Below are 24,674 nucleotides of genomic sequence, written 5' to 3' on the forward strand. Positions count from 1 at the left end.
GATTTTAAAAATCTTTGATGATGGTTGTCCCTTAATGATTCTGATATTTGAAGTGATGGGTATTCTTTATTATTTTGAAGTCTTATTCTTAGTTACACCATAATATATATTTTATATTTTCTTTCTCTTGTACCGGTAACCATATAGCAACTCAGTAATGATGCTATTTAGCTCCGGGAGAGAACAGTCCATAGCTATAAACCCTGGCTTTTGTACATATAAATAGAATATATATCCTCCGTCCAATGACTGGGTGTCGGCCTATTCGTGGCCTGAGCATGACTACAATGCCGAGGAGTTCCTCCAGATTTAGGACTACATTTCCCATAGGCCACCGCCTGTACGTATCGAAAGGCATTGTACGCGTGACGCGCTGCTGTTCTTGTTTTGGCAGTTTGTTTCGATATTCACGGATTGTCAGTCCACCAAGAAGGCGTTTTGTATTGGTTATACAACACGAAGCTGCGGTATTGTACATTTCTGCATGTGTGGCTTCCATATTTAGATTTTAAACTGTATATAGTTGTTTCGAGGCAGTGTTATGAATAAAAACCCCGTCAGGAGTGAGCTAACTACTTACCTACTAGCTAGCTAGCTAGCCAAGCTAATTAACATTAGCTTAGCTGAGAGCAGTGGTTTGTTCTGTGTGTGCGCGGAAATGATCGATTGCTCTCCTAGCGTGTTTGTTTTACCTACTGCACCTTAAACATGAAGCTAATGGTACAGAGTTAAGACTAATGTCAAGGCGATGACTAAAACCAGAGACATTTTATAGCTGGTATTGCAACAATGCCAGCTTCTCGCATTGTTAGCGTTTGCTGTGTAACAACATGTAAGATTTACACTGAGTTCATGCCAACTTGGATCAGATCTAAGGCAACTAGGGCTGGGTTAGCAAGAAAAGCTGACGGAGTGAATGTTTCAACATATTATTGTGGGATCAAGTGGGCCAACACATCAAATCAACTTTAGCTAGCTAAATTAAAAACAACTCCTAACCCCTTTACCATGCTGTTCATGTTTTATATTTCTGCTTTTCAATCATATGCTTCCTCTTAAGTTATCTGGCTAACACACCAGCTGAACTAACCAGTGGATAGTCGCGTATATGTTGTTTATTATCGTTGTGTTATTTATGGGAACAGGGTGGAGTCCAACCCCTCTCGAGTTTGGTAAATGTAATGACAAAAAAATGAAACCATTTGTTGAAATTCCAGGGGAATACCTGCTTTAACTGTGTGTGTGTGTGTGTGTGTGTGTGTGTGTGTGTGTGTGTGATAGATGGTATTGATTGAGCCTTGAATCAGGAAGCTGGAAAGTGTAGTTTCACAATGGCAGATGGAGGCAGTGATGATGATGTCATTCACCTGGCAAGCTTCAACGTCCACCGCAGCCAAGGTGAGTCTGTCCATCTCTCACACACAGATATATTGTAGTTCCAGTTTGTGCCTGACATCTTACAATATGCTCCCATTTGCGCACACACCACTGATTTTTGAACAAGGCCCTGGTTTTCCAACATTTGAAACAAAACCTAACCCTGATTCTTGGTAGTTTAGAAATATCAGTCCTGCTAGACACAGTTTCAAGGATGTGGTTCCTAATGGCAAGCAACATAATTCAAATTGATAGAACGTAAAGCTCGTCATCAGTCTCCCACTTTTGTTACTCATCACAGACATAGTAAAGATAAATGTGTCCAATATTAAATATTTGCTCAGTTCTGCTTTAAAAAAAGTCGACAATTTCTAGACGTCAGGTTAGTGACTTTGTTTAAAAGCATGGTAAAGTAGCCTACTTTGCATTGCAGCGTCTCTTATTTTAAATTGTAATTGCAAAGATGTCAGTGTAAGCCACAATTACCATTTGAGCTTACATACAGTATTTTGTGCCTTTTTGAAAGGAAGAGATCTGATAATTTTTCAACACATTTGCTAAATGTTTCATACTTTTTATAGTTTTATACCCATCCAATTGTTGGAATAGTTCCACTGGCCAGTCACATAAAAATTCTATTTGAAAAATGAATAAAACATTACATATGGCCTGTAGTCTCCTCCTCCTGCTTTGGCCTCAGAACTGGAGGTGTTCTCTGGGTGCTGCTCTGTGGCAGGCCACTGCTCCTAAACAGTTTGTATGGGTCAAATGCAGAGGACATGTTTCCCTGCAAAAGTAAACAGAAGAATATTTTTGGCCAACATAATAACTACATAAAAAGTCAATAATACTGGCCGCATGCCATTTTCTGTCTCCTCGTTCACACCCTTTGACTTAAAGACATAAATATATACACATGGTATAAATTCCAAAGATTTACATTACACTGTGCCTGTGCAGGCTCCCGTGCACGCAAGAGGGAGCTCATCACCATTTCTGATGACTCCGATGAGGAGCCTGTGACTCTGGTGCCTGGTAGCCCGGTTTTAGTCCCAGACGATGCCGATGATGACGATGTCAGCATACTGGAGGTGACTGACTAACACAGTTAAATCCTTATTGTGCATATCAATGAGACTTGTTATTAGAATCTTCCCTGTTACTTTGTACACAAAAGGCAAGTGTTTCAGACAGATGTAAAAGGTGTTTGGCTATACAGTTGGCATATGAATAGCCATCAATAATAGATGCAGAAGTTGCAACATCTTTGTTTCCATTCATCTATCAATTTGTCTCTCTTGCCTCCTGTGTTTTCCTGCAGCCACTAACTCCTGCACGCAAGCATGTGATTCGCCCAGCAGCAAAATGGAGCGGGGCCTCGCACAACCTAATTCAAGTTGTAGGTCATAGTAGCGCAACTTCTGGGGTTCCCACAGGGGACCCTGGTTCTGCCCCCTCTACCTCCAGAGATGCCAAGGTCAACTCCTCCGCAGTAATGCCAGCCATACAAACACAGACACCCGTACAGTTTAGTGGTTCTGGACCTACAAAGCCTCAACCTGGCTCTTCATCACACACACTGTCTCAGCCAAAACCTCACACAAACTCACAGCAACAGGACGGTACGTCAGCACATACAAAAGTGGAGCTCCATGCAGTTTCTTCAATCCAAACCCCATCTACCTCCACAAATGCCAAGGCTAGCGCCATGACATCCAGTGCACCTATACCAGTACTTCAGCCTCAGCCCAGCACATCTGGACTCATACAACAAGCTGGCTCTTCAGCACATGTAATGGCCGAGCCCCTGAGAACCTCTACCAGTGCCACACACTATTCTTGTGCGATTACAGTGGCTGCGTCAAGTTCTTCTACAAAGACTCAAGAAAAGGCTAGCACAAGTACTCATCAGGCCAGTACTTCATCTGCACAGTCACCGTCTAACGTACGGACGCAGTCTCAGCCTGGTGCATCTACACAGCTCCAGTCCACTACAACCCCACAGCCCCACCTCATCCAGGTGAAGGAGGTGAAACTAGTTTTTCTTCCCCAGCAGCCGAGCATCCAAGCCTCTGCTCTAATAACCCAACCCCAGCTGCAGCTGAGGCCCCAGACCCTGCTGCAGCCTGTGACATTCAATCACATGCAGGGCAATCTCATTCAGATTGAACCACAGCCGCTGGCCCAGGCCCCGGCACAGCCTCCAGTCCAGGCCCCTCAACCCCCTCAGGTGATGCCGGTTATCCCCCCAGCAGTGCTAATAGCTGCAGCCCCAGAGAGACTAGGGCCTCCAGAGGCAGGTCACCGGATCATCTTGGGGAGCCAGGCTCCTGGGGAGGCTGTTCCCAATCCTCTGCCACAGGCTGGTGCTTCAAATGGGGTCTTACCAGCCCGTGGCCTCAACATCAGGGCGCCTAATGTGAACACTAACCCTCCTGTTCCTCCGGCTCCCGCAGTCCCCCAAAATGGAGGAGAGGCTCGTCTTGTTCTGGCTCCAGCTGCAAACCCAGAAAGGGTCAATCCAGCCCCTGGTCTGGTCGCCATCCCGCCTGCACCAGAGGACATTCCCCGAATAGAGGATGCGAGGCCTGGCACCTCTGCGCCACGAGGGAGAGCAGAGCAGCAGCCCCTTGTTAGAGCCCTTATTAGTGGTGTTGTGAGTATCACATTAACTGCGTCTCTATTATCTGAACTGAAGGACAATGAGCTCATAAGTTGATTTAATGTGAAGTTCAATAATTTTAATTGTGGTGTACCTATTCTTCTCGCCTCTTCTGCCCCATCTACATCCCAACCCACTCATCTCCTTGTGTATCCTCTACAGTTGGATCTATTCCCAGATGTCCAAGAAGCCTATGTAGCAGAACTGATCCAAAAGAATAATGTGAAAGACTTGAATGTGTAAGAAGCAACCATTTCTCTCCAGTACTTCATACACAGTTATGATAAGTCATTCAGAAATGTAGATATTAGTCTTGGACTTAAACAGCATTTTTCGACCTGAACTCTGGAGCTCAGCACTACCAGCTATGTGTAAGTTCTCTCATAAGTTAGGGCATAAAGTTGACATTAGAGGCTCAGTAACTACTAGTTAGTTTGTAATTAAATCAGCTACTAACATTGGCTGCACCACGATTACATGGGGCATAACTTAACTAGGCAAGTCTGTAATCAACAATCAAAGATCATGGTTACCGTGTGCATTAGCTTTCTGCCTGGCAAGAGCCACTTGGCATCGTAGCACATCGTTCTAATTTAATCTAGATCCATATTGAAATATAAAATTAATAAATAAGGTCTATGTTGGATTACTGTAGTGTAAAATGACACGGCTGTTTTACTGTTAGTGTAAGTTAAGTTTGTGACATTTTATGGTTGACACCTACCCTTGGGGTATGTGTAATTATTTATTGTTACTTAGAGTTATGTTGTAATGTGTTATCTCCGTTGTGCAACTGCTTTTATTTTAGTAAGGCATAAAATACAACTTAGTAATAATTTACGTTATAACTAAGTTTGAAGTTACACACAGCTGGTGCAACAGGCTGCTGTAGCACTTTCTACCACCCACAGAACCATCAAATAAAATTTGGTTTGACTTTTGCAGCACTTTTATAGCGCCCTTCATCTGCCTTCTAAGTATTTATGTCCCATATTGGACTGAATTGGTCATGCATCACATGCATCTTTTTGTGTTTTGAAATTTCATTAAAACAGGATTTCAGTGTTCAGCATTCTGGGTTTAATCTTATTTGTCAGACTTGATTTGATTTGTAGATCTGTTTGGTTGAAATAAAACCCATAATTAATTCTATAAAGTCAGTTGGTGGCTTTACAATCCTAATGTGAAGCTGTGGTTTACCAAACACTATTAAGGTTTCTAGATTTGATGCTTTGCTGTGTGGATATGGAGTTGAGTATCTTTTTGTACCTTGATTTATTCAGATGTAGGTCTTTTTTTTGTGAACTGTTAATATAGCTGAAATGTCTCTTCTGTTTTTTCTTTTAAATGATTTATTGAACTATCAAAGGGTCCTGACTTAAAGGGTAACTTTTTCAAAGTGGACCTTATTTTCATATGTGACTAAATGTTTTTGCCACTAACAGGCTCAGATTATTATTAAAGGCGTCAGATGACATTATGGAAAGGATCCCTACAGAGACAGATATTTTTTAAAGACTTTTTGTTTAACCAGAAACAGCCACCAGACTCCATAGATAAAAACAGTAATTTTACCTCACAGAACGTGAGAGTTGCTAGTCTACCAGTATCCTCAGTCAGTTAATCTGTGTTATTGTGTGACTTTAGTGTTGTAAAGGGTTAAAAACACCAAAGAGACACAATAACACAAACAAACAGATTGAGTCAGCAGTAGACCAGACAGGTAAAATGACTTTTCGTCAAGGGAGTCTGGTGGCTTTGAGGAGAACAATATTGCGACTGTTTATGGTTAAACATAGAGGATCTTACTCTTTAACAAGTGTCTATATCTGTAGGGATCCCTTCCATAATGTTGTCAGACACTTACAATAACAATCCGAGCCTTGCTGTCAAAAACAAGCACTTCAGTGGACTTTGCCCACAAGGATTACGTAGCAGCTCTCTTTTGCTGCTGACTGAAAGTATGGTCCAGGTTGAAAAATACCAAAGTTACCCTTTAAGAGGTTAACTGATAGTATTACTCTGTGTTGAAGGGCTGAAATGTACATATTTCTAATGGTAGAGTTGTATTAAATGTTATATTTTATTCTCACAGAAATGAGAAAAATGAATTTATTTTCACTTAATTGTCACACATGCAATAGTGCACAGTCCCATATCTGACTAATTGAATTTGTTATGTGTGTGTTGCAGCTATTGAAATAGCATCATACCTGCAACTGTGTGCAAAAGTCTGTGCAAGCTTGTTTACATGTACCTCCCCTCTGCTGTTTTCCAGTATCTGTAACCTGCTGTTGGAGAACCCAGAGTATCCAAGAGGGGAGGCTGCAGCAGCCACAGCAGCTCCAACCAGCATCCTGCTGGAGTCTGGAGACACCCAGACAGAGGTGTGTGTGTGTGTTCATATTTACTTCAGTCAGACTCAGCTGACTAATATTTTTTTTTTAATGGAGCTTTTCTTGGCGTCCGTCACCAGATTATGACTCTGTACTGTTTGTTGAACCGTGGCAGTTTTTGAGGAATGAGCTTGAATTGTAAACAGAGAGTGAATATGCTGGAAAAGAAAAACACATTAAGTGTTTCACGTGGAAAAGAGACGGACAACTTTATCTGTATTATTTTCCCAAGCAAACTTTACAGAGTGACTTTACACACACACATATGAACGCAAGGAACAACCCTCAGGCTCTCTGGCTTGTTCACACAAAATGGCAGACGGCACACAAACAGACCCTTCAGTCTCTCCTGCCTTGAAACCTGATTATTCAGCTGTTCCCCCACCCACCCTACCCTCACAAAAAAGCCTTGTGTGTCATAATTGCAGTTAGACAGTGTGATTTTTTTTTTTTTTTTTTATTTGTCATTTTGATGACAGCTTTATACCTGTCTTTGAGTCCAATATCTCAGGGTGTGGTTACTGTGTTTACACATCTGTTATGGGTCTCCTCAGGTGACAGAGGACCTGTTTGACTATGCCAAACTGGGCACGGTGGGACCTGAGGCTGTGATGCAGGCTGCCGACTTGCTCATGGCAGATTTCAGGATGCTCAGCTGTCAGGACATCAAATGGGCCCTCAATGCTCTGAAGGGACACTATGCAATCACACGCAAGGTACCTGTGGTGGTCTCATAATGCACTGTGCATCGTGCGATTACAACTCTCCCCCTTTCTCTACTTTCTTGCTCCCTTTTTATAACTGTCTCTTTAACTCCTGCTCTCCCAGGCCTTATGCGAAGCTCTGAAGAAGTGGCAAGATTCAGGAGACCCCTCAGGAAAGAGACGGCGGAGCAGGGCCTCCTCTGAGCGCTGCTACATTGATTTTCATTTTGAGCGTGGTGAACAAACTTTTTAACTTCTCCCTGTGTGCTCACATCACATGCTATGATCTATGCACCCACCTGTTTGGTAGATGTACTTGCAGTGTGCATAGTGCATAATTATTAGAATTATTTGATACAAGCCAGTGTTTGTTGGTAATGCTCTCCTTTCATCTGCACAACCTTCAATAACAGAGATTCACCACAGGTGCATCATGGGAGGACATTTTAATACCTTTTTTGTTTCTGTCCACCAGGCTCAGTGAAGTTTGACAAAAGGATGTATTTCTTGGAGAATGACCGTCGCTACTACAGGACGTACGACAACCTGGAAGCTTCTTTGCAGAAGGAGCTTACATTCTATCAGCAGAAGGCCAAGGAATGGGCGGAGGTATATATACACGCGCACACACACACACAGGTACACATTGTTTCTGTATGTGTAATTCATGATGTTTCTCTGTCACAGTATTTCATTTATGCCTACAGACTGCAGTTTTTGTTATATTGTACATGTATAGTCGTAAATTCTGTTTTAGGCTACGGAACAGTGAGTTTTGGGTATTTTACTCTCCGCATACCGTTTTTTTTTCCATCAGCATAATACTGCTATAGGGAATATTACATTTGTATAGTCTCACATCCTTCTGGCTTTTATTAAAATATTTTAAAGTTAAGTCCTAACCCCCTGTGGAGGTTTGCAAATGAAGGGAGAATGTATTTGTTTGCCACTTAAATAGATTCCTATATACTTTAATACTCAATAGATAACTCAAACTCGGTATACAGATACCAATTGGAGTCTAGTGCTGCTCAGTTAGCATGTGCAACATTACTGGCACCAGTGAAAATAACAGTGTATCTGTCTGTCAATAACCCTGCCTAGAAAACATTTGGCACTAAAAGCGAAAACACCTAGCAATGCAATGTTATAGAATACACACTGAACTTCTACATCACATCAAATGAACTTAAACTGTAAAAATCCCGCCTAAGTGATTGGCTGACTGGTAAGGCAATAAATAAATAAGCTAGAGTTCCTTTACCCTTCTACATCACTGTACCATCCTTAAGAAATATAATTTAATGAATTTTGATAGCTTTAGCAATCTTTGATTCCTTAAATTGATTCACAAGTGCATTAATCACTTAGCACATGAGCCACTAAGTTCATTTGTTGAGAGACAAAACAGCATTCAAGTCACTAAGAGCTCCACAAATCATGACTGTAAAATACCATACTGCAGGACCAGCTTTGGACAGACGACCTTCTCTGTGAAGAGCATTACCATCTCACATCAAGACTGTACCTGACTTTAAAATGTTTACTTCCAGGCTTAAAAACTGGTTAAAGACAAGTTTATATATCATGTTTATATATGTTTTTTAAATTGTAGAAGTAGTGAAGTATGTAAATTCTATTGTGTATAAAAGCCCAACCAGGGACAGGAGTTGAAAATATAGCATTATATATATATATATATATATATATATATATATATATATATATATATATATATATATATATATATATATATATATATATATATATAGCTTTGTTTGTTTGCATTGTCCCTGTCAAATAAATAAAGAAAATAAAAAAACTTAAGTTGTCACATGTAGTAATGATAAAACACCCACATCATGGTGTCACAGTCACACCAACGGGGACAGGACAGTTTATATAAGTGAGGTTTGTTTACCATTTACCCTGCTGTGATCAGCGCCTGTGTGAAGTTATCTGTACTCTATTTACTTTCTCTCCAGCATGAGGACTTCCTCTTGGCTCTGCAGGTCAACGAAGATGAATACAAGAAGGTAGGAAGCAACCAAACATACCTCCACCACACAGTTGTAACCTTCAAAATAGCTCACGCTGTATGTGGTCATCATGCTGAAAACGCTGGCTTCTCAGTGGCTAAATCTTATCTGGTTGTTTTATGTCCAAATGGTTACAGTATACAACAATAATGTGGTCTAAAATGACATGACATGGCACATGTAACATCAACTCACAACATGACCTTGTTCTTGATAAATACATTTTATTACCAGAGACCACAAATTAATATGTTCACGTTTATTGTTATTCTGTGTACACTAAGAGTCATTAGGGACCGGGATTAAAATGGATCCTCCAGTATTTCCCTGAAAAATTTAGAAAAGTTTGAAAACCTCTTGTGCTACATACAATATGTGCATGTGTGATTCCTTCTGCAGGACGGCCAGCTGATCGAGTGTGGCTGCTGCTACGGGGAGTTTGCGTTTGAGAAGATGACGCAGTGTTCAGACGGCCACCTGTTCTGTAAAGAGTGCCTGGTCAAATACGCTCAGGAGGCAGTGTTTGGCTCCGGAAAGGTGCAGACACACGCTGTTTTTCTCACATCTGAACAGGACACAACTGCTAGTGTTGCCAAGCAACTATTAATTACTATTTCTATAAAAAACAATGTCTTCCTGAGCTGGAGAATTATTCATTTTTGATAACTGTTTGAATGAAACAGAAGTTGTACTGCCAAAGAGGAACACGTTTGTGTTTATGCTCAGTCGCTCGCAGAAAGCTTCCCTAAATTTTCCAAAGTATCTTAAGTTTTTTGCTCAGTTTTCTGACTTTGAAACTCGATGGGCACACCGTGTCTGCGTTTGTTAACATTGCATACAGTTGAAAGGGCCAGTTGATTTCAAAGGTCTGCCGATGTGATTCAGATTTCAAATCTCTGCAGGCTGATTATCATTCAGGCTGTAACACTGTGTCATGGACCATGGCGAGCTATAATGTCAACATAAACTACTAGTCGTAAAACATGGCATGTAAAATACAGAGTTGCGAGTTTATTAGGTATGCCTGTTTAATGCAGTCCAATAAAATTTCTAATTACTTGCGCATGTGTTGATGTGTGTGTTCACGTTGCAGTCGGAGCTGAGCTGCATGGAGGCGGGCTGCCCGTGCTCCTATCCGGTATGCGAGCTGGAGAAGGTGCTGCCAGAGAACATACTGTGTAAATATTATGAGAGGCAGGCAGAGGAGGCGGTCGCTGCCACCTGTGCTGATGAACTTGTGAGGTAAGTCTGTGTGTGTGTGTGTGTGTGTGTGTTTATAGTTGCGTTTGAACTCTGGTTCAGCTGGATTACACTGTGTAATGTACACCTTGCAAATGGATTCTCTTTACACCGTGCCGTTGTTGCACACTTGTTCTAAGAAGTTTACGTCCTTTATAGAGCAGAAACTATTAGTCGATGGATGTATTAGTCAATCAACAGTAAATAATTCAACTGTGTAGGAAGGGCTAGGCAATAAAACAATAATGAAAATTATTGCAATATTATTCATTCATTTGAATCACGAACTAATTAGCACCAAATTGTTCCATTAAGATATTTATTTTGTTAAGCAAAAGGGACTGAAAAAAGATTTACGAATCATATTTTTTGAAAAACGTTTTTATCATAATTGTTTTGAATGTTCTACCTTAGATTTGTGAAGTGATCCACTGTTTGGTATCAAGTGTTTGTCACGTTCTGACCATAAAGAAATTAACAATTAACCATCTGGTTTCTTCAAGTTTCACTCAGGAACAAAAATCAGCCTTTAATTTTTGATCACTTCTTTGTGATGGAACAACATTATATAGACTTAACCATGAGTCGACAAGTCCAGAACATAATTATCAGATTCATCGATAATGGAAATAATTGTTAGTTGCAGCCCTAATCCTTTATGATGGCCAGCATGTGTGTGTGCATGGAAATTCTTGGTCTATAGGGGATGTCTACACTCATGTGGGAGATGAAATAATGTCTCTTTGTCTTTTCACAGTGTCAATCCTTGACCCTGCATCCTCTCTGACTTTTTCAGGTGTCCGTTTTGCAACTTCCCTGCCTTGTTGGACAAAGACATGTCTCTGTTTAGCTGTCCCAACCCACGATGCCGCAAGGTCAGTGCTGCTCTGTATTTCTTTAGTTCAGTAAACACTTTGAGGTTCTGCGGAAGCCGGGCTGTTGTACTGCTACTTTCTTTCCTCTACAGATCATAACAGTTAAACAATATATTCACAGTCAATTCTATGTTACGGCTTCGGCTCTTGCACAGTATCTGCATCCCCCAGTTAAATTGTGCTGTACAAAAGACTGATTGAAATGGATTTGACTTCAAGAGCCGACATCATGAATTATTCAGTCCATCGTGACAGTAAAACCTGATAGCTCTGTGTGCAGCGTCCACTTCCGTATAAATCATCGTCAGTGCAGCCTGGACATGAGACAGAGATCAAAATCAGTGAGAGGGGGAAGATTGATGAAAGGTTTTATGGACATGATGAAACGGATCCATCTGGCAAGGTCGCCACTTCTGTCTCCTGCTCTGTTTCTCTGGGCCTCCTCCCTCTGTCTGAGGAATGCAGGGAGGGGAGGCGTTGCTTTGTAACTGCCAAGGCTGTCACACAGATTCCAGTCTAAAATCTCCATTATATGGCAGAAACACACACACACACATACCTACAATCATATTCTCACTCTCACCACATAAACAAAAACCCTCCCTTCTTTCTCCTGATGCGTCTCTGTTTCTGCTCTTGTGTCTCACACTCAATTCTTCCACACCACCACAGTCTCTCTGTGACTCAACACAAACACAGACACTCACTCCTGCTATCACTACATTCCCGGAATGGAGGAGAGAGAGATGGGGTTGTGTCAACACACCGACATAATAAGTGTGTATATTTTCCTTATGGCATCATGTCCTCCAGTAACTGTGAACTAATAATCTGAGGATGTTTGGGCATACTTTGCTTAAATTTGAAGCATAGATCATCGTTAATGGTGCTGAATTGATTAGTCATGTAATCAGATTGTCAAGTGACTATGAATCATCAATTTCAAGGGAAAATGCTATTTTCTGTTTTTTTAGTATCAACTTCACCAAATGTAAGGATTTGTTGCTTTTCTCTGTTTTATACTATTGTAATCTGAATATATTTATATTTTTTAATTTAAGGTCAGACAAAACAAGCAGTCAGTTTGCTATGGGAAATTGTGATCTACATCTTTCTCTATTTTCTGACCATTTGTAGATCAGAACAATTAATCTGACAATTGAAAAAATCTATCAACAGATTAATTCAGTACTGAAAATTATTCTTAGTTGCATTGCAAACCAATGTTGGACTCACTAACCAGTTTCAGTCCCCAACCCAGTAAATACAGGGGTATGGTTTGCAGGGCTGGTCTTTTCTTAATAGTCTAATACAGACCACTCGGAAACTACAACTTGAATTGATCTTAAAAGAACACTTATTTTATTAGCATTGCTCCCCTATAACATTGTCTAGAGAGGCCTCAAGCCGAGATGAGGAGCGGGTTACAGAAGTCTGGTAAGCTCAGTTCTAACCTCTGCACCTTTAGAATTGTTTTTAATTTTCAAACTTGTACAGGTGCTGGTCATATAATTAGAATATCATCAAAAAGTTGATTTATTTCAGTAATTCCATTCAAAAAGTGAAACTTGTATAATGTATACATTCATTCCACTCAGACTGATATATTTCAAGTGTTCCTTTTAATTTTGATGATTATAACTGACAACTAATGAAACCCCAAAATCAGTATCTCAGAAAATTAGAATATTGTGAAAAGGTTCAATATTGAAGACACCTGGTGCCACACTCTAATCAGCTAATGCAAAGGCCTTTAAATGGTCTCTCAGTCTTGTTCTGTAGGCTACACAATCATGGGGAAGACTGCTGACTTGACAGCTGTCCAAAAGACGACCATTGACACCTTGCACAAGAGGGCAAGACACAAAAGGTCATTGCTAAAGAGGCTGGCTGTTCACAGAGCTCTGTGCCCAAGCAGCAAGAAATAAATCAACTTTTTGATGATATTCTAATTATATGACCAGCACCTGTAGTCCTCAGCCCCAACTGAAAAAAGGCTCAAAGGAGGAGCCCTTTAGGCTCGTTAGTATTTTCTGAAACATTTACATAATTCTCCCGTAGCACACAGAGAGCTTCTGTCTCCGGTCACGCTATAAATTTTACATCTGCTGACTTTGCTCCAACTCCACAAGTTCCTCTGGCTACACAGTAGTCCTCTGTTTTGTTTTTGTTTTTTAATCAACTCTCTTTGCAGTGGCTTCTCTGTTGTATAAGCTCTACATTGTCATTCCAGTCTTAACTTGAAACGTAACAGGGCCCTACAATGTAATCACACAAACTGCTGAGGTTATATAAATGCAAAACGCTACGTTAAGTGCAGATAAGGACGTTCATCCTTTCTCCTGAAGTTCTGCCCATTAACCTGTAGGTGGTGCCAGAGGTTCACGTTGGCCGCCCTGCTGTGTAACTGCACAGCTGCATCCCCTTACATACTCATACACACACCCAAAGACACAAAAAAGTTAGACATGCTCCAGATATCTCTTGGTCTCGTATCTTTTTGAATATTATTCATCTGCCAAAGCAACAGCTACATATTTAGGTTAACTATTAGAAGCAGATATGTTTGCAGTGTTGTACTCACTAGTCTTGAATAGACACTTTTGAGTCTGCTACAGAAAGTTAACACAGCTTGCTTCCTCTTGAATCAGGATGTAAGTCTGTGGCTGCTGTGGTGTGTGTTTTGGAGAGTCCCATTCCCAGATATTGTCACTAGAATATATTTATTACATAGACTGGCTTTACTGTGTGTTAGGTACTTTCTCTCATGGTCTTTTGTACCTATCAGCAGAAGCACAGTTGAAGATGGTTTCTGCACAGTCGGCCCCACATCCCTCTTAGTCTATAGAGCAGGGTGGGGCTTCATTATGTAACTGACACACTTTCCATAAGCCCACCCGCCTTCTCCCACAACGCCACCTCATTGGCTGCCTGCACTTACCACTCCCCTCATACTGGTTTCTTACTGGTTGGACACACTTCCTCCTCCATTTCAAATGTGGTTCAGACCAAGTTTGACCCAGATTCTCCTCCCTCTCTTTTCTTTTCTCCTGCTCCCCCTCCCCTGGCTCTGTCTGACCTTCTCTTTCACACACACACACACACTCACACAAGCGGATCTAATGTATTCCACATGTGGTTATGAAGACATTTGGACAGGCTTGTTCCTGGCCTGTGTGTGATTACTTCATGAAAGCCAAGGAATGTAAAATGTAGGCCACTGGAAGGCCGTCACGGTGCAAACAAGAGCTGAATCCGTGCACTATAGTGTTGTTTTGCAGCAGTCGGCTTCTCATACATAATCATATCCAACACATAAATTATCAGCTCTTCTATAGAAGCATTTCATTGGGCACACATCTCCTCTCTTCCTCCCTGCCCCGTGGTCTGCGCTCTCATTAGATGCCGTAAAAGCAACCTCCCCACATAAAAAACACACACGTTCCATGCAGCCCCCCCAGCACTGCAAGCCACTTGCAGTGCCTTATAAGGGCAGCTGCAGCCTGCACCACGAAGAAAAGAAGAGATAGAAAAAGAGAATTAATCCAGAGGAAGAGACGCTAGGTATGAATGAAATGGAAGAAGGAGATACTGGGTCCGGAGGAAGGAGGGGAGGACCCTAGGGAAAGGAGTGCAGTGAATGGAGATGAGGACAAGTTAGAACAGGTTGGACGATTGAAACAGCTAAACATGCACTATTTCCTGGATTTCTCACATTGCTGCCATTTGTACACCATTAAGGTGTGTGTGTGTGTGTGTGTGCGCGCGCAGCCTTTGTCACATTTCAACCACATTCCCTTTTATTGACATTAGATACCGGGGGGCGGGGAAGACTCGCCCCCATGCAGGGGTTGACTCCGACGTCATCGGCTGTATTTTTAGCCACACTATAAGAACTCAGGTGTGTTCCTGCTTTTCAACAGCTTGTCAAACATGTCCTAGGCACACGCACACACTCTTGTCACCCGCTCTCCCCTGTTCTCTCGGTTACCACTAGGGGGTGATCTTTCACCACTCTGCCTCCCCTCCTCACTCTTTCTGCCTCTCTTTCTTGTCTTTGTGTGATCTGGCTTCCTCTTGACACTCGAGTCCAATTCTGCGGCCCTTGGCTTTCACAAAACCCCTCCTCCCTCTCATTTAACTGAAATCACAGACCTTGTTATATGTTATGCTTGTCACACACCCATGTTTCTTGACTATGTTTCATCCATTTCTTAGCTTGGACACACCCTCATAAATCAGAAAATGGGAATACACTTGGTTTTACCTTTTTATCTGTTTCATGTCTGAAAAGGGGAACTTCCTTTGCTTGAATCGACTACAGTTTGAATTTAAAGGTCTTTGTGTGCCTTTCAGATAGTCTTTAGTTTTTCCATCCAAACCGCTACAAATGCCAGCGAAGAAACTCTGGCGTCTCCAGCACAGTTCCCCACCCTCTGGCTGACCTTGCGCGCACATGCACGCACGCACGCACGCACACACGGAATGAACGGTGTGAAAAGAGGTCGCAGGATGAAGAGGGTGTGTTTCTTTCCGAGGCAGAGGGTCAGACTGGAGGTTGACGTGTAGATATGGATCATACAGTGCTGCATCAGCTGTCATATGCCACGCTCTTCAATATTTCATGAGCGGTTCAAATATTTATGGTGACACCACTTAGCTAGGGGGTTAGCAAGGCAGGCAGCCCCTAGCTAATGTGTTTGTGTGTGTGTATGATGTCTGCCCCGCACGTCTCGGGTTGACACGACAAAGGAGGCTGGAGTTGCTGTTTCTAGGCAACCAAGCAGTCAGCGGCGAGCAAATCGCTCTCTTGCTGCAGTCACACACATTTGCAGTGCGAACCACACCTAGCTGTGTCTGTGCAAGTCCATGTCCCTGCAGAGGCAGCACCAGCAGCATGTACAGCAGACGCTGTGGAGGAACATCCTGACCACAGGGCTCCACTTATTCAGCAGTAACTGGAATGAAGAGGAGGAGGAGTGATGGACGGGTGTGATGTGGAAATGTGGGGTCATCTCTTGCTATTTGATGACATGTTGAGAAACTTATTACAAGTGAAACTCTTTTGCTTTCCCATTCTTTCCATCTCTTTCCCTTTCTTCTTCCTAATCCCTCTTTTCAAATCTCTCACTGCCTTTCTTGTCTTCTTCTTTAGGAGAGCTGTAGAAAGTGTCATGTCCAGTGGAAGCAGCATGTGGGGAAGACGTGTGAGCAGGTCCTGGAGAGGGACGAGATCCGCATGAGGGTGCTCTTGTAAGTGGCCTCACAGAAACAAACAGGACTCCACCAGACTCCTTTATCAAACCACTGCCATTGAGCCATCTACCCTAATGATCCTTAAAGGACAGATTAGCCTCTCATGGACAGATTTGTATGTCCTTGGATGGGATTATATGAAGTGTTGTGGTTATTTTGGGTGGATGTTAATCTTAATAAACTTTAAAACATTATACACAAGCTAAAAATTAAAAAGTAAAAATAAAATTTGTGCTGTTAAGACATCATTTATTTTAAATGATACCAACCAGCCCACAGGCCTTTCAGAATAAGGCGCTGCTTCCCCTCTCTATTGCCAATCAGTCCGTCTCTTACCGTGATTTTTCTGTTGTGACCGAATCATTTTTTTGGTTTGTTTGTTTTTCAACTTCTTCTCAGATTATTTTCTGAGTTAAAACAGTCAAGTTTTCTCATCAAAAACACACTACAAACAGTCCCATGACCAGGCTTCCAGAAATCACCTATCATGTTCTGTAAAGGACAGTATTCACATTTGTGTATTACTACTTGACATGACAAAGAATACTAATAAGCATAGTAAAACTCAAACAACAGCACTCGGTATTATCCAATGTTTCCTAACCATAAACTCTCAAAAAACTTCCACTCTTCTGGGCAATTTTTGTCACAGGCCCTGTCCATTTCTCGGTTTTCTCGCTGTCCCCTCTACTACTCCTCGCTCAGGGAGGATGCTGGACAAACAGGTCCACTTCCCAGAGAACAGTCCAGGAAGTGGAGAGGCCGGCTGCTTCCTGTGGCAGTACGTCCTGTTTTGAACCGCTCGCGGATCTTCTTGCTTCCTAGTGCTGAAAGAGACAGGAAGTGGCCTGGTAGAAAGATCAGTGGAACAGGTCTGAGCAGCACTCCCCTGATGATTTTAACAGGACAGAACTAAGAGAATCACAAAACCAGTACAAGTGCCCTCCAGATTTGGGGGTTTGGTCTCAAGAACTGGGAGAGGCCTCAGTGAAGCCTGAACCTCTGCACCTGCATCTGTGAACTGTGTGGACAGAGCTGTGAAAATAAGGATTCTGATTATCTTTATATCAAGATACAGAGAGAGACAGAGACACAGAGAGAGACAGAGACAGAGACACAGAGAGAGAGACAGAGACACAGAGAGAGAGACAGAGACACAGAGAGAGAGAGAGACAGACACAGAGACAGAGAGAGACAGACACAGAGAGAGAGACAGAGACACAGACAGACAGACACCTGTGCTAAACATCAGTTTACCAATTCATTTATCCTTTTAATACCAAGCATGTCAATTCTGACTGTCAGAAATTATATAAATTGGCTGGATTGGTTGGAGGTACAGCACTCAGGGTACCTGTGTGGGCTGTTCAGGCTGATCGTTTGATTTATTCTTGTATTCCGCAGTCATGTTGACTTTATGATAAGGCCGCAGCAAACGACTTAAATGAAAATATTTCACAGGAAAACAGTACATGTGTTTGACCCTGAAACTAAACGTCTTGTTAATGCCTACAAGAAAATACTAACATGAACCTGAGCTGCAGACACAACTTCTTGTTTCACATCCAGATTCAAACAACACGAGAACCACTCTGTCCTTGAGATACGCAGGAGAACAGCTGATGTTTTGTCTCTCTTTGTCTTTTGTCTCTTCTCATACCTCTTCTTCAATTTCTCTTCATTTGTCTCCCCTGTTCATTTTTTGCTTTTTTTTTTTTACTCTGTCCTGTCTACTTGCTGCAGTGAGGAACGCATGACGGCAGCTCGGGTGAGGAAGTGTATCAAGTGCGGGACGGGCTTGGTGAAGTCAGAGGGCTGCAACCGTATGTCGTGCCGCTGCGGCAGCTTCATGTGCTACCTCTGCAGAGAGCCCATCACTGGCTACAACCACTTCTGCCAGCACGCCCGCTCTCCCGGCGCTCCCTGCCGCCACTGCCGCAAGTGTTCTCTCTGGACAGACCCCACGGTAAATGTTAAGATACGTTCTTTGCCCAAGAGCTGTCTTTTTGAAGATGACAGATTTGACTCCGCCTCTTGATTTTTCTTTTTCTGTCACAGTGATGGAAAACTTGCGTGTTGTCAGATTTAATTTCAAAGTGTCTGTTCATTCTGGGAACTGCAGCCTGTGCACATGCAAGATATATCTGTGGTGCAATACACACACAGTCTTGCACTCACAGACACGTTAACTATCTCTCCCTGCACTCTGACCTTGCCCATCTGACTCCATGGTAGCCCACAGTGACCTGGCCAGAGCATCACTGGCAACCAGAAGCAGCAATTAGTCCCCGAGCAGTTAATGAGCTGGACCTGCTCCAGTAGCTCTAGAGAGGCACCAGAGCTCGCCAAGAGCTAGTCTCGAAGGCAGTGCCAAGAAATGGATAAATACTGGGACCAAGAGGGCCATTGGAGTGTTGGTGAAAGGGGTCAGCTGCCTTCTTCTTATCATTATTCAAAGGTTTTGACACAGCTCACTAGCTTTATGTTCACTTAACTGGAAAGGTTGTCTTTTGGGTTAGAGAAACACACGAGTAAAAAACTAGGACATCATCAGTCAGTTCAGACCACACTGCAGTGTGTTAGTTCAAGCTTGATTCATAGTTGTGCATTACAAGGGTAAGGAATAGCCGTGGTGCTTGCGCATGTAGCAGCAAGCTACGCTATATGTCGAGGCTACAGCGCCTACAGAGATACCACGTGGGATTGCAAAACCTGTGATCGGTCATCTTATGTATTTTTCGGAGGTCCTGGAGATTGTCTCCTGTTCCATAACAGCACAACTTTACCATGTAATACAATTCAACACAGCAATACCTCAAGCTACAAGCTCAGCAATAACCAAAGGCTGTAGTATGGTTAGAGTTAATTATCTCTGTTCCAAAAGTTTATTTCACTTTGATAAAACAGTAATGCAGTTATTGTCTGTTGTCTTCGTCTTTATTGGAAATACAAACAACTTCTGTGTGTGTTTCTGCAGCAAGATGACGAGCGCATCATTCAGGAGATCCAGAAGGAAGGAGAGGCCGAGCTGAATAAGAAGTGTGCAGGTCAGTACTGAGTGTCACTCCTTTCAAAACTGATTGAAATTATTTCGTTGGAACTGTTGAAACTCTGCTCAGTATTTTTTCCCATTTAACATCTCAGTTTTTTTTTATAGGCTGATGTAGAAATCAGGTGAAATATGTTCCCTGGCAGGGAAATGTTGCACTGCAGAAACATTATTCTTCCTCTCTGCTGCTTCCTCTTTTGTCTTTTGAACCATTATTTATTCAGACAAGTTGACAGTTTACAGAATAAACCGGCAGCAGTTGCAGGCGTGTTTCCTGTGTTTGGTTTGCCTGAACATAGGCAATGGCGTACAGCAGTTAGAGGCAAACCTCCATGGGAAGATCAGACAGGGCTGTTTGTTCATTGATAACATCCCTGTTTTTCTTCTCCTCTCAGATACTTCAGGGAAGAGGGTCGGCCCTCCTCCTGAGCCCATCACTGACGCCAAACGGCCACGTGTGGGTCCGCCCCCCGAAAATCCACAGAACCCTAACCCCCCGGCCCCTCCTCACCCGCAGGCAGTACAAGCTCCCCTCTTTGTGCCTCCACGCGCCCGCTACCCACCGGCCCCACCCCAGGGCAGGCTGTACCATCAGGTGATCATGCCCCGGCTGCCCCCGGCCCCCTACGTGCCCCCCCTGCAGCACCTGCCCCCCCTGAACAATAACAACAACAACAACAACAACAACCACCATCACCACCTCCACAACCCTCCTGTCAACCCTCATCATCACAACATTGACGTCATGGACCTGCCCATGCACTATGGACCACCACACCGCTACTACAGACGCTTCTAACACACACGCTCTGTGACGAGAGTTAACCCCGTCAGTTCACACTCACACTACAGCTTTACTTTTTATTTCAGTGCAGTTTTTTTTATCTCTTTCAGTGTGCATCACCCTTTTATATTCGGCCGTTTTCATAGCTCATTTGTGATCATGCAGACTTTGGTCCCACCACTTGAAGCATCCTTTTTGTTTAAGATTTTAAAAAACGCACTGAAATGAGAAGTGCATCTGCAGAAAAACATTCGGACACTTTGCCTTCTCCCGCTGAACTTGGGAATTCAATAATAAAGTGGGTCCCTATGCTACATGTTCCTTTTTCATCTATTTCTCTTTAAATATTGGGGTTGAACTGATGGAAGTGTCTAGAATCTTGGGACAATTTATTTGCAGTTTATACAGATATTTTTGAGTACATAATAAAAAAAAAACAGTTAGCTTTCCCTTCTGTATCTTTTGTGTAATGTGTGTGAGACCACACAGTTTTCTATTAAAGTTTTCGTTCACATTTGCCTGAGTTTCTGGTTCATACGAGTTTAAACTTTCTAAAGGTTTTATGTTTTTATAAAAAGGAAACTTAAACAAATCCCTTCTTACTACCTTTCTGCCCGTCTGTCTCTCTCAGCCACACCGTTTAGTCTGTCTGCCTGTCTCTTCCCCTCCTCCTTCGTCTCATGCAGAAAAAGGGGCTGACTCATGATAACTGAGCCCCCAGGCTATGCACCAATCACATGACAGAGCGGGTGCTTCGGCCAATCACAGCGTGGTGGCAGCCAGGCTTTGTGATGTTACAGAGAGAGGGAGATTCTTTGTTCACCCAAGTGTGCTGCTAGTATGACAAATCACTTTGCTACACACTCAGTCGCACACAGTCTCAGCCTCTTGTTTCTGCATGCAGACTATAAAAGTAGCCCAGGGGTCCTAATGGTTTTAGTCATGGGTGGTATGAGACAGACTTTGTTTGTGTGAGAGCCAGAATTAGACAATCAGATTCAGCGTCTTCCAAAACCGTCGAAGCCATCATAAATAAAATAATGTATGTTGTATTTACCAAAATGAACGAGGACATGACCATAGAGCCCAAAAGACACAGTTCATTGGTGTGTATGTCTGGCATTTTGAGACTGCAGCAAAATAGACATAGTAAATTCAAAAAGATTAAAAATAGAATATTTGCATATTATTTTATAGGGGCGGCACGGTGGTGCAGCCTCACAGCAAGAAGGTCGTGGGTTCAAACCCCGATTGCCCCGGCCTTTCTGTGTGGAGTTTGCATGTTCTCCACGTGTCTGCGTGGGTTTTCTCCAGGTGCTCCGGCTTCCTCCCACCGTCCAAAGACACGCAGACTAGGCTGATTGGTAACCCTAAATTGTCCTTAGGTGTGAGCGTGAGCGTGAGTGGTTGTTCGTCTATGTGTGGCCCTGCGATGGACTTGTGACCTGTACCCCGCCTTGGATAAGTGGTTGACGATGGATGGATGGGATATTATTTTATAACAAGTCTTGGCATGTAGCTTGACTAAAGCAACATGACTGAAAGTTGTGTGAATAAAAAGACAGCTTCTGAAGAAGAAGATAGGAAAGGGGCGCTTATTTCTCCAACTACAGTAACACCAGCAGTTGTTATTTTGGAGAGGGGGCAACCTAGACATTTACCACAAAGTCAAAAAGCAAACACCAGTATAACCCTTGAAGCAGTACTCTAGAGGTTTAGTGTTGTTGTTAGGAACACATTATACAAGAAGTCCACCTGATGCTAACGTCAGCAAGCTAACATGCTTACAGTAACAATGCAAACATGCTGATGTTGAGCAGATATAATGTGGATATAAAGACAGTCTTGGTTTTAGCGTGTTAGCTTGCTGACATTTGCATTTTCAGTCTGGATCAGATCGATGGACCAACACTGTCATCCCCTGTGCCACACTGCTAGCATGGCAAGAATGGGAAAAGCCAACGTAACAAAGGCAGAGACATCCTGACTTTTAGTCCTCCAGAAACACTGGATCCTACACTTACCATAATTCAACACAATTGTGTCTTTCATTCTACCCTCCCTGTCTGGTAAACACCAATGTTTTTCAAACTCTTGCGCCTCTGGTTAACACAAGTTTGAAAAGTGAGTAGCACTCCTCATGATGAATAAAGAGATCCTAATGTGTAAAACAGGTTCACATTACACTTTGTATGTGTGAGACTCCCATGACCGCTGCAAACATGATGGCTGGTGTAGTCACGTTCTATAAGCCCTGACCTCAGTCTGTGACCCCTCACCCTGACGGTCACTGCTGCTCTGAGGACAAAGCTACGATGGGCCAATCACTCCTTTCTGAATAAATCGTATTCGACTGCGTTTTATTCTTTTCCAGTCCTTGAAGACACCCCAGGGCCCACCAGACGAGCGTGTGGGTCATGGATTACAGTCGTAACGTATTATAGAGTATTATCTGCTAATGACTCATTTAATTCAAAGAACAAAGGGCTGGCTTAAGTGATGTGATAAGACCCAATAAAAGAGACTTCTGGCAATGCAGTGTTGACACTCATACACACTTGGAGGTTCAACACTCACTCTAAAAATTCAAATTAGTTAGATGATTTAGTTTTATGATTTAGAGACATAAGAGGAAGATGTAAATATCCAAGAGAAGGACTGAAAACTGGTTGAAAAAGCCTTTTACATTGTATTTGATCTTAAATCATCTCATCTGACATGAGGACGCTGCATGTTAGTGTGCAACAAATAGCCTTCCAGGAATAAACACCTTTATGTTCTTAGACAGTCAATTGATATTGATATCGCAAACATAAAAAGGATTTTATGCGTATCACCTACACCATGTTGTTTTTCTACCGTTAGTCTTTCTTTTTATTCAGTTCTATGTCTTTTGTGTAATAAGTTAAGCACCTTTAATTGTCTTTGTGTATGAAATGTGTTGAACTGGCGTCACCTTATCTGCCTCGAAGTGTTAAAAACATGTAAATAGGTCAGTAAAATAACAGCATTCCGTATTCAAACCACTGAAAACAAACCCAAGTCCGGTGTGGACCAGGACAGATTTGAAGTCCTGAAAATATGAACCAGACATGACCTGCACACGTCGTGGGACACCTGAGAGGAACAAAGACCTCCTCTACTGCAGCTTCCTGTTATTCTGGATTCATGTTTGTCAAGTGTGACTGTAACAGCACAACGTGTCCACACACACGTATTTTTGCATCATCTCTGAGATCACCGAGAGAACCTTCACACCCTGAGAGTCACACAAGGTTTGTGTGTGTGTGTGTGTGTGTGTGTGTGTGTGTGTGTGTTTGTGTGTGTTCATTCATGCATATTAAAGCCCTCTGCTGCCTCGTCCACAAGGACCGCTGGTGTCTGGAATTTGCTCCCCAGACAATTCTTGCTGCTCCACCTCCGCTGGCGTTGTTTGTGTCTGTTATTGTTTGTGTGTATCTTTAATGAGTGTATATTTTGATGAGCATGTGCTTTTACAGCTGTGGCCACAGCACAGCTGCTCATACAGTCTTTGTAGGATGTTTCATAACTGCCTACCTGCTGACTACCGTAGTTAAACACTAACATAGTGGGCTTTGGCCTTAAAAACATGCTCTACATGAAGATTTCTATTTGTCTGTTTTCATATAACTTGATTGTAATTTGTATGTTTCTTACAATGCTATACTGTACCTCCCAATTAAAGAGTCTTTATCTCAGTGGAACTGCCTCATTAAATACAAAAAAACCCAATGCTGAATAATTCTCACACTTGCTGTTGCACCTAAAGGCACCATTCCTTTTACTTTTAAGTAAAATCGATTTCCTGACCCTGCAAACGTGCCACTAAGGTTTCAAAATAAAAAAAATCTTAGCTTCCCTTAGCTTTACTGTTCTGACCAAAAATCTCTTGGCAGAAATCTAACATCTTCACCACCACCAAAATCCTAATCATTTGCCTGCATGAGGCTGATCCAGCACCCAAATTTCACTGAAATCCATTTTTAATCTTTTTAGATATCCTACTGACAAATACTTTTAAGTGTTTGGTGAGGGTTAATTATTGGACTCTCCTAGATGGATTTTAATAGCCATGCTAGAGGCGTGGCTCAATGGATGACAATGTTGGTCTGTTGATCCACCACTTTGGTCTCGACTGAAATACATAAATATAAATAACTATCAGATGGACTGCCATGTTTTTTTTTCTTGGCACACTTTGGGCCCCTTAGTACCAAGTGAGAATCGTTTAAACGTGACACCCTGCCTGAGTATTGTTGCTGACCATGTCCA

The 24,674-nt window shown here is 42.4% G+C and overlaps 1 protein-coding gene across 2 annotated transcripts; it reads left to right on the forward strand.

Annotated features, from left to right (window-relative positions):
• The first annotated feature begins 337 nt into the window (after window positions 1-337).
• rnf216 (ring finger protein 216) lies at window positions 338-20,899 on the forward strand. Of its 2 annotated transcripts, none has more exons than XM_038695348.1 (17): window positions 338-467; window positions 1,282-1,398; window positions 2,338-2,468; window positions 2,699-4,033; window positions 4,202-4,278; window positions 6,318-6,426; window positions 6,990-7,151; window positions 7,264-7,375; window positions 7,615-7,778; window positions 9,125-9,175; window positions 9,578-9,715; window positions 10,272-10,420; window positions 11,214-11,292; window positions 16,448-16,545; window positions 18,292-18,514; window positions 19,526-19,595; window positions 19,993-20,899. In XM_038695348.1, the coding sequence occupies exons 2-17, from the start codon at window positions 1,332-1,334 to the stop codon at window positions 20,394-20,396; spliced, it is 3,369 nt and encodes a 1,122-aa protein (XP_038551276.1). In that variant the 5' UTR covers window positions 338-467; window positions 1,282-1,331; the 3' UTR covers window positions 20,397-20,899. The 2 variants fall into 2 exon arrangements, with proteins under 2 accessions (XP_038551276.1, XP_038551277.1); XM_038695349.1 differs by having other exon boundaries at window positions 7,615-7,748.
• Window positions 20,900-24,674: the final 3,775 nt, after the last annotated feature.

This window comes from Micropterus salmoides, unplaced genomic scaffold (assembly GCF_014851395.1).
Source record: "Micropterus salmoides isolate LMB-PRFRI ecotype aquatic unplaced genomic scaffold, ASM1485139v1 Ms_hic_scaffold_10, whole genome shotgun sequence".
Taxonomy (NCBI): Eukaryota; Metazoa; Chordata; class Actinopteri; order Centrarchiformes; family Centrarchidae; genus Micropterus; species Micropterus salmoides.

What these genes read in the sequence shown, in the direction of transcription:
- rnf216 (XM_038695348.1), top strand. Translation starts at nt 1,332, where the DNA reads ATGGCAGATGGAGGCAGTGATGATGATGTCATTCACCTGGCAAGCTTC. An exon ending in ACGATGTCAGCATACTGGAG is followed by an intron (nt 2,469 to 2,698) that starts GTGACTGACTAA and finishes GTTTTCCTGCAG; the next exon opens with CCACTAACTCCTGCACGCAA. An exon ending in ACTATGCAATCACACGCAAG is followed by an intron (nt 7,152 to 7,263) that starts GTACCTGTGGTG and finishes CTGCTCTCCCAG; the next exon opens with GCCTTATGCGAAGCTCTGAA.